General features: G+C 40.9%; 2 protein-coding genes across 5 annotated transcripts in view; both read left to right on the top strand.

The window, feature by feature from the left end:
* The first annotated feature begins 2250 nt into the window (after positions 1-2250).
* LOC146525813 (uncharacterized) lies at positions 2251-5393 on the top strand. 2 transcript variants are annotated; one of them, XM_085154015.1, is made up of 2 exons: positions 2251-2770; positions 4804-5393. In XM_085154015.1, exons 1-2 carry the CDS (start codon positions 2432-2434, stop codon positions 5131-5133), a joined length of 669 nt encoding a protein of 222 aa, XP_085010141.1. In that variant the 5' UTR covers positions 2251-2431; the 3' UTR covers positions 5134-5393. The 2 variants fall into 2 exon arrangements, with proteins under 2 accessions (XP_085010141.1, XP_085010135.1); XM_085154009.1 differs by having other exon boundaries at positions 2273-2788; positions 4804-5370.
* Positions 5394-6002: 609 nt separating this feature from the next.
* The window catches only part of rufy2 (RUN and FYVE domain containing 2), a 24433-nt gene continuing 17776 nt past the window's right edge, over positions 6003-12659 (top strand). The window contains exons 1-3 of one of the 3 annotated variants that reach the window (XM_085153921.1): positions 6003-6290; positions 7700-7896; positions 11930-12103. In XM_085153921.1, coding sequence (XP_085010047.1) covers positions 7821-7896; positions 11930-12103 — 250 coding nt within the window. In that variant the 5' untranslated portion in view covers positions 6003-6290; positions 7700-7820. Of the gene's footprint in view, positions 6291-7184; positions 7298-7699; positions 7897-8394; positions 9593-11929; positions 12104-12659 lie in introns of those variants that run through there. The other 2 variants (XM_085153929.1, XM_085153913.1) reach the window with 2 other exon arrangements.

The raw sequence follows: 12659 nt of genomic DNA, 5'->3' as shown, positions 1-12659 counted from the left end.
TGGCTCAAATGGGCAATTTCTTGGGCCAGGTGGGGCCTCTGGGCCACATGTTTGACACCCCTGCTGTATAGGGTTAGAAAGTCTGTTTTAAATACAGCAGTCTATTTACCGCATATTTTCCCAATATTTCCCAATTATTTTCTGATTTTTTTTTATATTTAAAGTTGTTACTAATCACCTGACAGAAGTATTTTCTACAACTGCCTAATGTTATTTTATTTACACTTATAGTTTTTATGAGCTATCGAGTTATTAGAGCAAATTCCTACACGTCAGGTTTCCAGAAACACTAATGCTGCTGCTTGTGGCTCTGGATGCCGATAGCCTGAAATAGTTTGTGATTGGTCTACAATAAAAAAAAATCTGAGTTAATATTATTTTTCCGCATCTGCACAATGTAATATCCAAAAGCTGAATTTTATTAATAAATTAAAATGTTTTCTAAAGCTTTCAGCCCTTCACAACACTTTAAAGTAGTGGATGATTTGTTTCTGTGCCAACAAGAACAGCAACTCTGCATGTTTACCAGTTCAGTAGATTAAACGGGTAAATATGTCTCATGCTGTGTGTATAATCAGTGTTGTCCTTTTAAATGAAGGTGTCTTGACTTTCTGGATACTAATAATATGTTGCCTCCCCTTTTGGGACCTATAGGTAGTCTAGACAGTTATATTATAATAGTGACTGTAACAGGGTGCGAATCACATGTGACATCCCTATGATCAGAGCTGATGTCCTGGTAGTTGGTGTTATCCTTTGTGTCATCCCTGTAATCTGCAGTGTCCTGCACGAGGAGCCCACCAGGTGAGGAGAAACGGAGGCCATGTGTGATCTGTCACAGATCAGCATTGCCTCCTTCAAATAAAATCTGATGTCCTGTGATAAAGGCTGCATAAATATCTGAACAGGACTAATATAGAAAATATTTACATGTTAGCAACACAAATACTGTATAGATCAAGTGTAACACTCTGCTCAAATGATTATTTATGTTGAACCGATGAATTTTTCAAGTATATTTTCTTTATTTATAACATATACATCTAAAAAACAACAACAACTGTCTGCCAATGGATAGCTATGTTAATAAGGGCTTTTGTGTCATAACCAGCTTTTCTGTCATGCTTTCAGAACTATCAAGTTCCAACAATGGTAAGACTTTTATAACTTTTTTATATATTTTCTAAGTGATAGAAAGCAGTTCTGGTGACCTTATTAATATGATGAATAAAAACTTAGATCACAATCCGAAATAATGCCAAGATTCCCAAATTCTTCACAGTGTTACATAGAAATGGATAAATATGAACAAATCTTCAGTTCTAAAAGGTTTGAGGCAACCATTAGATAAGTGCAGGTATTAACTTGTGAACAAGGGTTAGATCATCAGAGGAAAATGATAAGTATAACCCTGGATCATCTGCATAAGAATGTCAAGATATATCGTGATTCTTTATGACAGCACCAAGCAGGAACATGTAAAGGTTAAAGAGTAATGGAGCAAGGACTGTTCCGTTAGGAACCCATGACTGACTTTTTATTTCTGCAAATCTAAAACTTTGAAGTGTCAATGTGTTGAAGGCAGCAGTGAGGTCAGGTAGAACTGACTGAAACTCATTGTGAGTCACTGTTGATCTTCAGGTCATTGATGACTTCGGTAAGAGCTGTTTCTGTGCAAAGTTAAAGTCACATGCACAATTATTACAGCTTTTACTGTGTTTTAACGGAGTACGTGATAAACCCACACAGCATGGGTGAGAAGAATAGAGCAAATACGCCATCTATTGGAGAACCACACATTTGAATTTAAACCTTGGGGTGACAGTTACATGCCGATACAACACACAAACAATTATAAACTGCATTAATTTCCACAGCTTTGTGCTTGGATATGCTTTCAGAATTTGCTTGTTTGATATGTGGCGTATTTTTTTCCTGCATATTTTAGCCTTCCTCGTGTGAATTAACTTTTCTTTTAAGTCACGTTAGTGTGCATCTATTATTTTCATGTTTGAGCACTGCAATTACACACATAGGATAGACAGATGTAGATTTTTATTGCCACACAGGAATTTACTTGTTACAGCAGAGCAGAAAAAATGATCAGAAAACAGTTAAAATAGAAAAATAATGTACACAATGCTAAACTGCTAAAATGCAGTACATGAATTATATTTAATTCATGTTCTGCTTTAAAATAAAGTAGTATCTGTAGCTCATATTTCTCCAATTTTCCTATTTTTTTCATGGTAAGGAATTTTTACTGTAGGATGTCATGTGTCACAAAAGTCCAGAGAATAACCTTTATTTTGAAATCTGCGAAGTTAGTACTTCCTCCTGCCGGTTAGACTCTACCGAGAAAAACGAACCGAAATCGCGGTCTGTCGACGAAAGGACTTCGCGGTGAAGAAGTGAACCAACGGAAAACAAAATGAACTCGATGGAAAAGAAGCTGGCAGATTTGATACGTGAACACCCGAATCTGTACGATCCGAGACGGCGGGACTACAAAGACAACATGAAGGGGCATCTGTCGTGGAAAGAGATCGCGGACGCCATGGGAAAGTCGGAGGAAGAGGTGAAGCTGAAATGGAAAAATCTGCGCGACAAGTTCTGTAAAGCGAAGAAGCGACTGGCCAAGAGACACTTCCCCCTGCTGGACGACAACGAGGACCCGGCAGACAGGCATACCCCCGTGCTGTACAGCCAGCTATCCTGGCTCACCGCCTATGTCAAACCCAGAGGAGAAAGAGGCATGGGGGAGCCAGAAGTGTGTGTCCGCCATTCGGTAAAATGCATTTTTATGTTTAGTAGATTAGCTTTTGCTAAGCTTCGTAGCTTAGCTACAGCTAACTAACTTAGTAAAGGCCATAGTGACCGCCATCATACCGAACTGTTGCATAGTGTTGAAACTCTGCACGGATAAACAAGAATATATAAATGGCTAAATATCGTAAACATCATAGTATATATATTGTGTTCGCTAAAATCAAGAAAACGTCCAGCTATGTCATTACGAACAGATGCCTATAACAATATCCGTTTTTCCAAATAAAAGCACCTGGAAGTCCAAAAGTAGCAACCATATTACTGTAGATAAACTAACACATGCTCAATTTCTGAAGCTGTTGTGAGTTATTTATTTTATTAATAAGGGAACTTATCTCTGTAACATTGTAATTAGGTCAATACTTACAATATAAACTTTATTTATCCATTTCAATAGTACACTATACAGGGGTTTCAGTCATCGATACAGCCTCTAAATTTTATGTTTACATTTGTTTGTATGACAGTACTTTGTCATATTTGTGCTTTTTAAAAGGTTTTTTTTTTAAATAAAATTTGGTCTCGATTGGATATTTTAATATTTCTGTCTTGCACAAACTGTTTTGCTTAAGAACCTCAGTCAGTTTTCTGGAATGAACTAATATTGGCCAGTAACATAACGTTGTTGTCTAATCAGCCTTCAACAGAACAGTATCACATACATTTATTAAAGCTAAATGTAATCAGAATTTGCATAATTTAACTAAAAATTTCTCCTGTAGGTCGTTAATGAAAAGACATGAGGCAGAGCCGGAGGTGGCAATGTTGAAGATGCTCAGATTATTTAATTAGGAGTGATGAGGATGAACAAGATTAGAAATAACTGTATCAGAGGTACAGCTCAGCAATGAAGGAGGACTAGCAGAGGGTTTGTGTGACAGAGGAAGATTCGAGGGATAGGGTGAGATGAAGGCAGATGACCCCTATGGGGAGCAGTTGAAAGAAGTAGAACAGGCGACAGGTAGAGGTGAAAGTTTTAGAGTCAGTGTACTTGCCCTTGTTGTGAGATGAGGTTGATGCAGTGGCTAGTACTGTTGTCTGACAGGGAGAAGGCTCTGGGGTCAAATTTCCTGGTCCAGTTCAAAGACATAGATGTTATGCTAATTGGTGAATCTAATTTGGCTGAGGGGGTGTAGGTTTGAGATGTCTGCCTCTCTGTTTTAGCGCTGCCTTGCACTCGGTGTAGGTTGGGTTCTAGCCCCTCTGGAACCCTGAACAAGATAAATTGTGAAGTAAAGAGATGACAGGATCCCTGCTCAGAACCAGGATTTTTTTTTTCAGACAAAAGCTATAACCGTTATTGTAAAGCGTTGATCTTTACAGTCTAAAACTAGCAGTTTGTAGTTTTAGACTGTAAACCAGTAGTTTGCACCAGTGAAAGCTACTCCAGTGTTTACGTGTTTTCCTTTTCTTTGCATCCTGCTGTGATTTTGCAGCAAATGTTTACCGTCTGGTTCATTAAAGCTGGTCTTAATCAACTGCTTCTCCATGAGCATTTCTGTCTCTTTTTCACTAGCACCTAACCTGCTTGACTCGACTTTTTAGTGTTTTTAATTAGGTACTAGTACCTGATACCAGGTACATTTTTAGTACCTACATGGCTGGGATTTTAAGCGAGCTCAATCACATTAAACAGACTACATGCCACTGATTGGCCAGGAGGTGACATCACTAGATGATTCTTTCCAGCTGCCTTCCTATGAAGACCCTATCTACATTGAGCTGGTACTCAATTGTAATAGAAAACAACCAAAGCCGAGTCAAGCGAAGTAGGTGCTAGTGGAAAAGCCTTCTTTCCCATTGGATGTTGGGACACTGGCTCACCACTCCATCTTGGGGTAGACAGTGAAATATTGCAAAAGTCTGGCGTTTGACTGCAATCTGGAAAAAAAAGAAGAAAATCACTGAGCGTAATCAGTAGTGTGTTGCAATCCGTGTTAACCAGTGTTTGTTTTCTGTTTTCACACCACACAGGTAGCTAGTAGAGCAGGCAACGCTGAGAAGGAGCAAGACAAAGAGGAGAAGGCGCAGCTGGGCTCTCTGCCTGTCGTCAGCACCAGCTTTTCTCTTCCGGAGTCCTTTCCGACCAGTGATCAGGACGTGGGAGGCTCTCTTAAGCGCAAAAGACAAACATCCGCAGAAACGGAGATAAGTTCTGCAGATCCCCTCAGCAACCTCAGAGATGAGGATGAACTGTTTTTGCTCAGCCTCTTGCCGTCACTCAAGAGGCTAACCATTAAAAAAAGGATGGAGGTGCGAATGAAATTTCAGCAAGTGCTTTATGCTGCTGAGTTTGAGGACTAAATAGTTCAGATCCCAGTAAACACTGGTAGTTGGCAGTGTTTGATCTTAAGGATGTATGTTTGTATCAGACTGTATATATTTACTGTATATATTTTATAAATAAATATTTTATGGATCCTTCAAAACAGCTTTTGCTTCTTGTTTTCTTTTCTTCTTTTTCTTTTTTTAATAGTCCCATTGTGTTCCATTTGGCTCTAATTCAGCACCTCTCCCTCTGACTTTGGCTGATTTTAAAGGCATAAGTTAACAGGAAACTATGTAAAAATATGCTTATAAAAGTGCTTCAGTACTGATAGAGATGCATGTTTTTTTGTTTTAAAAAATGTGATTGTGCCTTTAAATATTTGCATTCTTACTGCTCATGCTTGCCTACATGAAATCAGCTTGGTCTTTGCGCTCGTTCTGTGAATTAGTAGAAATGTAGTGAGCCTCATCTTTGACAGCTGCACTGGTAACTGTTTCATTCTCTGAGCTGCAGAGTCATTCAGTCCCAAACTGAACCAATCACCGCTCTGCTTCACTGAGACCCTCTCTCTGCTTCCTGCTTCTGATTGGATGGTAACAGACTCGCCCCCCCCCCCCCCCCCTCTTGTGTTCAGAAGTCACTATTCACAGACAATTCCATGTTTTCATTCATATCTTTATACATTTCATTCATACATTCAGAGTGTCACACTAATGTGTACATATAAGCACAAATAAGAGACCCACTGGTCTCAGTCTCTTCCTGCTTTGTGTCTTCTGTCGGCTCCCCTCCGTCTCTGCTGTATTTATCCCCTTTTCAGCCTCCTCTCCGTTCTTGCTTGTGTTACTCCTAAACCCCTCCCCCATACAGCTTCCCTGCTCTCTTGTCATTGGGTGCTATGTGGGGTGATGATTGTGGTTTCTGTCGGTGATATCCCCCAAGCGTGTACCGGCTTACTCCTCCTGAACTACAGAGAGTCATGCTGTGATACTGCATCCATACACCACCTGCGAGATAGACAGATAGATTATTGTCACCAGATGACTGGGAGCTGGTAACTGGATGGATAAGGTGAACCTTTGATGTACATCAAACCAATCTTTCACAGAGTCATCACCTGAAAGTGACCGGATTACAGATTGCTGAGACGCTGACATAACCGAGGGTCAACGCACGGCTTTTTCCTGTTGAGGTGAGATGCAGCATCCACATGTTTAAGTAACGACGGCACATTATGAGTGGTGGAGTGATACTTAGCTGTCACACATACTGTAATCTGTACTGTGCACGTTGTAATTATACTGTGTTTTCTATTTATAAGAGGTGTCTCTCCTGATATCCTCCTTGCTCCTTGTCATTGAAACTAATATTAATAAATTTGTGACTCTGTCAAAGTGTGATCACAGCACCACTCCAACTGCAGCAGCATTGCTGCACAATGAATGGCTGCCTACTACGATGAAACAGTACCACACCCCTATTGGTGGAAAGAGCTTCCAGTGGGGGATGTCAATTGGCTCATTGTGCTGTCTCTCAGGCAGAAGGGCGTGTCCCAGGGATTGTCAAATGGCACAAAAACACACCATGCTGGAAGTGGTGTGTAGTGAGTAGGGAGAATGTTTAGGTGTGGTTCATGGATGGAGGGAGGAGATAGACGGGAACATGATACAGCTCTGGTTCTAAAGAAGTTTTAACTGAAATGTATTAAAGCTACTGCTCTAAAATATGAAATAAAAGAATAACTACATTTAAAATCCAGTGCATTTTAACTTGAACGGTGATGCATAGTTATACAGTCATGGTTATACTCTGTGACTCTAACAAACACGACATAAAGATGGATACAGACAAATTCAGTGAGGTATGGGAAAAAAATGAGATAGCAGAAGCCTGAATTTTTTATTCTCTGCTGACTGAACTGACAAATGAAGATTCAGAGAATTAATGGTGGTAGCATTCAGGGAATGCACAGATCTGCACAAACCTGGTCATATGATTCCTGGTCAGCCCTGAGGTATTAGAGAGAGCATGACATGGAGAGAGAGAGGAGAAACAGTGCTCTTTGTTGTGTAGTGTGCTATAACCCTCTATGCTGCCACAACTGTAATGGATTGTGCTGCTGGTGTGGTTGGAGGCTTTTAGATCTGTATGATGGAAAGGCAGTGGTCCAGGATCCATTCCTTATAGCTGAAAGAAAAGGTAAAAAGCCTTCTGTTAAATGTGGTGGTGAGTGTATTTTTACTTAAATACACTTACATTTTGGGAAATTTAGTTTTTAGGATAAATGAAATACTTGAGCAAAGGTACTTTTAGCATATATTATTATTAACATCAAAGGATTTGTATATGTAAGTGATGTGTTTTGGGGGTCAGTGATCAAAATGAGGATTTAAAAAGAGGAAGTGCAGCAGATAATCAGAGTGTGTTTACCTCAAAACCATCCACATCTTCACATCCTGGTGTGCTGGTGAACAAATGCTAGCAATGTATGACTTTAGGTGCTCTTATGTATGAAAGAAGTCAAAATAATGCCAATCACTTATGTAGTTTAATCTTAAAGAGCTTAAAAGTCTGTTACCCTCTTTACTATCTGTTCCTCAGAAGTGGGATATTAGAAAACTGAAGATAAGCTGACTGTGGAGCTGACCGATCAGTGCGGACAACTTCAGGAGGGAGGATCTACTCTTCAGTTCCCAGTGGGCAGAAAAGAGCCCTACTCATCATGTACTCCCCTCAGAGTCTCCACCGCTGGGGCATCACTCATAGTGAGAGTATGGAGCGGTTAGCCTACAGCCAAGGTATGATGGAAATTTCTGTTTGGTCTCTCACATTGAAAAACAGTGGCTTACACACAAATTACTGCTTTAAAACAGGTGAAGTACAAGAGTTTAATAGGATGTTCAGGCATTTAGAAAACCAGCCACTGACAATGGCAAATAAGTTTGATGATGCTTCATTTTTATGCTGTTGTGTTCACTGAATCTGCTGAATGGCATTTTATTTTTTCAGATTATTTGAAAATAAAATTATTATTAGCTGCAGCCTTTAGTTTCAGCTCTAAACCTAATCAAGTTTTCCATTTAGCTGCGCTCTCTGCCAATATTTGTTTTCTTTCTCTATACTGGTGACTGTGTGGGGGTGTTTATGATTTCCACTGTTCTTTTTTAATATTGTTCTGCATTGCTATTTAAGAATTTTCTACTGTAGGTTTAGTATAGAGGGCATGGGACGCCATGGTAGATGAGTTCAAGGTTGGGGTGGGAAGACATCGGGGATCTGCTCTGACTGCACAAGAGAGGTTGCAGAGCTTATTTTCATGGGGAGTAACTAGGATGGACAAGACTAGAAATGAGTACATCAGAGGAACAGCTCAAGTTGAGCAGTTTGGAGGCAAAGAGAGACGAGGTTGAGATGGTTTGAACATTTGCACAGGAGGGATAATGGATACATTGCGCAAAGGATGCTGAATGTGGAGCTGCCAGGCAGGAGGAAAAGTGGAAGACCATAGAGAAGACTCGTGGATTTTGTGAAGGACATGTATGTTGGTTGTTGGTGTGACACAGGAGGATGCTAGGGTGAGATTGAGGCAGGTGGTCCGTTGTGGCGACCCCTAAAGGTAGCAAGAAAGAAGACAGATTTTATTCGGAAGGAGCCTGTTATTTTTCTGTACACGCGCCACCTGCGGGCAGAGGTGCAGTTCACGTTTCCAGCAGCAGGGGGCGGCAGAGTAGGCTCTAAAATCATTACGTAGTGCTCCCTTTTGTGTGTCTTGTGAGCCGTGTGTGACACCTCCCCTCGGGCGGGTGCAGTGGCACGGCGGAGACGCCAACTATCGGTTAGGTCTGCTGGCTGTAAACAAATCTTTACCCCACCACGATGTATAGAAAATACACGTTTACTGAGCAGCGGTTCTCTGTGCGGTCGGCACCTGCGCTCACCTTCATCATGTAGCGAGAGCGGCGCAAAATTTACGTTTTGGAGCTCGGGGACGTAACGACAGGTTTTGATTCTGGTTAGAGCTGTCATTGCTTTGCCCAGTACCATCACAGGTATTTTTTAATAGACATATACGCAGCGATTGTCATTATGCTCGCCAGAGGAATTGAGCATCAAAGCTAGCTCGCTGACGGTTAGCAAAACCGTTTGAATCTGGCTGTTTTCGAAGCGGAGAGCACACCTAGCTACAGTCATTTCAGCGCCTGAACATGGCATCGTCAGCAGAGCACGACCTGTCTCTGTCTGAAGCGGACAACAGCAAGGATAAATCCCAGGTATTTGGGATTTTGAGGCTTCAGGAGGAGAAAGCTGCTGCAGGGGATAAAGCTAACAGCAGCAGCACGGTGAGAGGAGGAGGAGGTGGAGGAGACGGGCGATGGCAGGCTCCTATCTTCGCTTTGGCCAGAAAGGCGTCCGAGACCATTTCAGGAAGCATTCACGTCCTGCCCAAAGTGTCGGAACACAGGACGTCCCTGCCAGGAGACTGGGCCGTCCAAGGTAGAGTTTGATGAGCTTCTCGGGCCGTGAGGGTGTGAAGGACTGCCTGGTTACTGATGACGGGACTGATGACATCCAGTAACTAATTTGGATGTTGGTTACGTTAAAACAGCCTCCAATTAAGTTAATTGATACTTCTAACGGTGTGATTTTTGCACAATAGATCCCCATGTCACATGCTGCGTTGGTGCAAATGGAAAATGCCCATCTGCATCCCCTGGGGTTTGTATCATGCTGCAGAGCTTTTTAGCTGCATGTGTTGTCACCCTATTGGTGATCTCACAAAATCAGTAACTGTAGAGCTTTACTGCCTCTGCCCAGCAGCCCGAGTGTCTGTCTCTGTCACCACATCACCTCCCACACTCAGAGCTATAAATAATCTGGCTGGTTTCAGATGTACATCACGGACTTGTGTTTGAATTAAGGATGAAACAGGCAGTTAACAGTTATTTCTGATAAATGTTTGCATTGTTAGCATGAATTTTAAACCCCTGCAACTTCCAGCCTTATGCGACGAGTGAGGTTGTTGCTTTTAATTGCTTTGCATCACCTCTGTGTTTTAGTCTGATGAAGATGTATCTGTGGAAAGATTGTCATGATTTATGGCAACACTCAAGACAATTTAACTGTTCAAAGGCACAGTATATGCACATTTCTTATTTGGCTCTACTAGAGTAACTTTGCATGGTTAACAGATCAAAGTGGTCCTTATTTGTCTTCTCCAATCTACTGGTGTTGTCCCTCAGGTCATCTGTCTGATAGGAGCCATTTTACACCACTTACACCTCTTTAACCAAGTGCTTTTTAAACTGAGGGGTGGGCATTATTGGTAGGGCACAAAAACAGCTAAGTTGAATAAATGTTCTGTTTGCAGGGATAGTAAACACTTTAAACCTTTTTCAAATGTTTGACATGTGTTTTGTTGTTTTCAAATTTGGCTCGTGGCCAGCTTCCGAAACCTGCTGTGGATATTTGCACTCACTGACATCATGCAGAGACAAGTGTTTAAAAAAATATCTGTAATGAAGCATATGACCGCCTAACTGACCTGTTTTTTTTTTTTGTTTGTTTGTTTGTTTGTTTTTTGAGAGGGTTTTTATTTCATGTGTAATATGACCAGCGAATAAAGTCGAGTATAATAGGCTTCCTTAACGTTCATAATGGTACATGTGTTAAGCATTTTAGTATCAACAGCTTTACATGACCTGGTTTGATAAGTCTTTCCCTCTAGGGCCAACCTGTCACTGCAATTAAAGGTGCTAGGCAACATATCTGCACGCTTTTACCTGACCCTGCTTTGTCCTGTTCTGCTGTTTGGCTTTCCATTAACTGGGTTGTCTAGTTAAAAGCCTTACCTCTCTGGGATGTTGGCTTTTCATGCCTAGGATAATTTCCATAATGGGTGCAGAACTGGGACAAAGATTTGTTAACACATTTCTGATCTGTTCAGGTAAACTATCAGAAAATGTTACAAATATGCAACGTGACGTCAAGGTATTTACTCAGTATAGCAAGCTTGTCTCTGATAATTACCAGCTGTATGACATTAACCCCTTCTGACTCAGTTTTTTAGCCCTCTGACAAAAACATCATCAATCTGTCGAGCTTTTAAAGTGCGACATCTTGAAAATGATCATTAATTGAAGCCCCCCAAATCTCTGAGAAACAGGGGCGCCTCCAAGTGGGGGCCAAATTTGCACCCCACCCCCCTGGCAAGACTGTCCTGTGTTCGTAATAATGTAATAAGGTTGCAGAAAAACTGGTGCCAATCCCTGGACAGATCACAGGGCCAACATAGAGACAGGCAACAGTTTTCAGTTTTACATGATCTAATACTTATTTGTTTTTCCTGAACAAGTTTGCTCTTTAAGCTAACTCTATTCTGGGAGAGTAGGCTTAAGCTTCTTCCTTTTCCGTCATTAACTAATGGTTGGGACCTTCAGTCAGTCAATTAGTCAATCAATCGGTCAATTAAAACAGATTATTATACATTTCAAAATCTTATTTGATGTACCTATTTTCTGTGCTATCAATATGGCCACCCCTATGAAAAAATTCTGGTGGCGTCCTGCTGAGAGATAGTTACCTTTTAATTTCTATCTGCATTCTGTGTGTACAAAAGAAATAATGTGTTACGTAAAGGTAAATAAATCATTCTTAATAGTTATTTCTTGTTGCTGTGCAGTGTCTGTGCAACCTAGATTAAACTCTGCATGGAGTTCTTAAGAGAATGTTAAAGACTCCATATAATTTCTTTCTAAATCTGTATTTCTGTACGAGGAAAATGTAAAGCCATGGATATTTTTTTAAAAGTGTTTGCCGTTTGTTTTCCCGCAGCCCTGCGAGACCCCATGGCCATGGAACGAGCTAACTTACTGAATATGGCCAAGCTGAGTATCAAAGGTCTGATCGAGTCGGCTCTGAGCTTCGGGCGGACCCTGGACTCAGACTACCCCCCTCTCCAGCAGTTCTTTGTGGTCATGGAGCACTGCCTCAAACACGGGCTCAGAGGTAAAGATGTCAGCGTTGTGCTAGTGTAACTGCACGATAGATTGTTTGTTATTGTTGTTTACTGAACGTGCAGTGGAAATTACTGTGTTTAAACAGCAACACAAAGAAAAATACATACAGTATAGTAATCTCTAATAATAAAAAAAGGCCTTAAATGTGAGGTAGTGCAAAACATTATATACAATAGTGATAAAATAAAAAAAAATGCACATGGCATTAATAAATAATATCCACAGTTCTGAAAAAGAAGAGAGTTTGATTCAATTTATAAGTTTTATAGAGAACTGCAGGAGCGATTTCCCGAGGTGTTCTTCATGGCAGTGGGATTGAATAAATCTGAGTGATAATAAGCTCTGGTGCCTCTGTAGTATATGAGCAGGTGTGATGTCTTGTCCATGATGGAGAACAGTTGTTCAGTGGTCTTACGTCTCTCAGTGACTCATAAATCTCCATTTTCTGGCCAGTTTTTGTTCCAACTTTGTGATTTAGTTTGTTGCTCCTGCTGGCGTTAATCTTATGTGTAAGCTGGGAATCTGTGATGTCTGATTTTTCCTGC

Source organism: Neolamprologus multifasciatus, chromosome 1 (genome assembly GCF_963576455.1).
Source record: "Neolamprologus multifasciatus chromosome 1, fNeoMul1.2, whole genome shotgun sequence".
NCBI classification, from domain to species: Eukaryota; Metazoa; Chordata; class Actinopteri; order Cichliformes; family Cichlidae; genus Neolamprologus; species Neolamprologus multifasciatus.
This window is presented reverse-complemented; position numbering and strand designations above follow the sequence as displayed.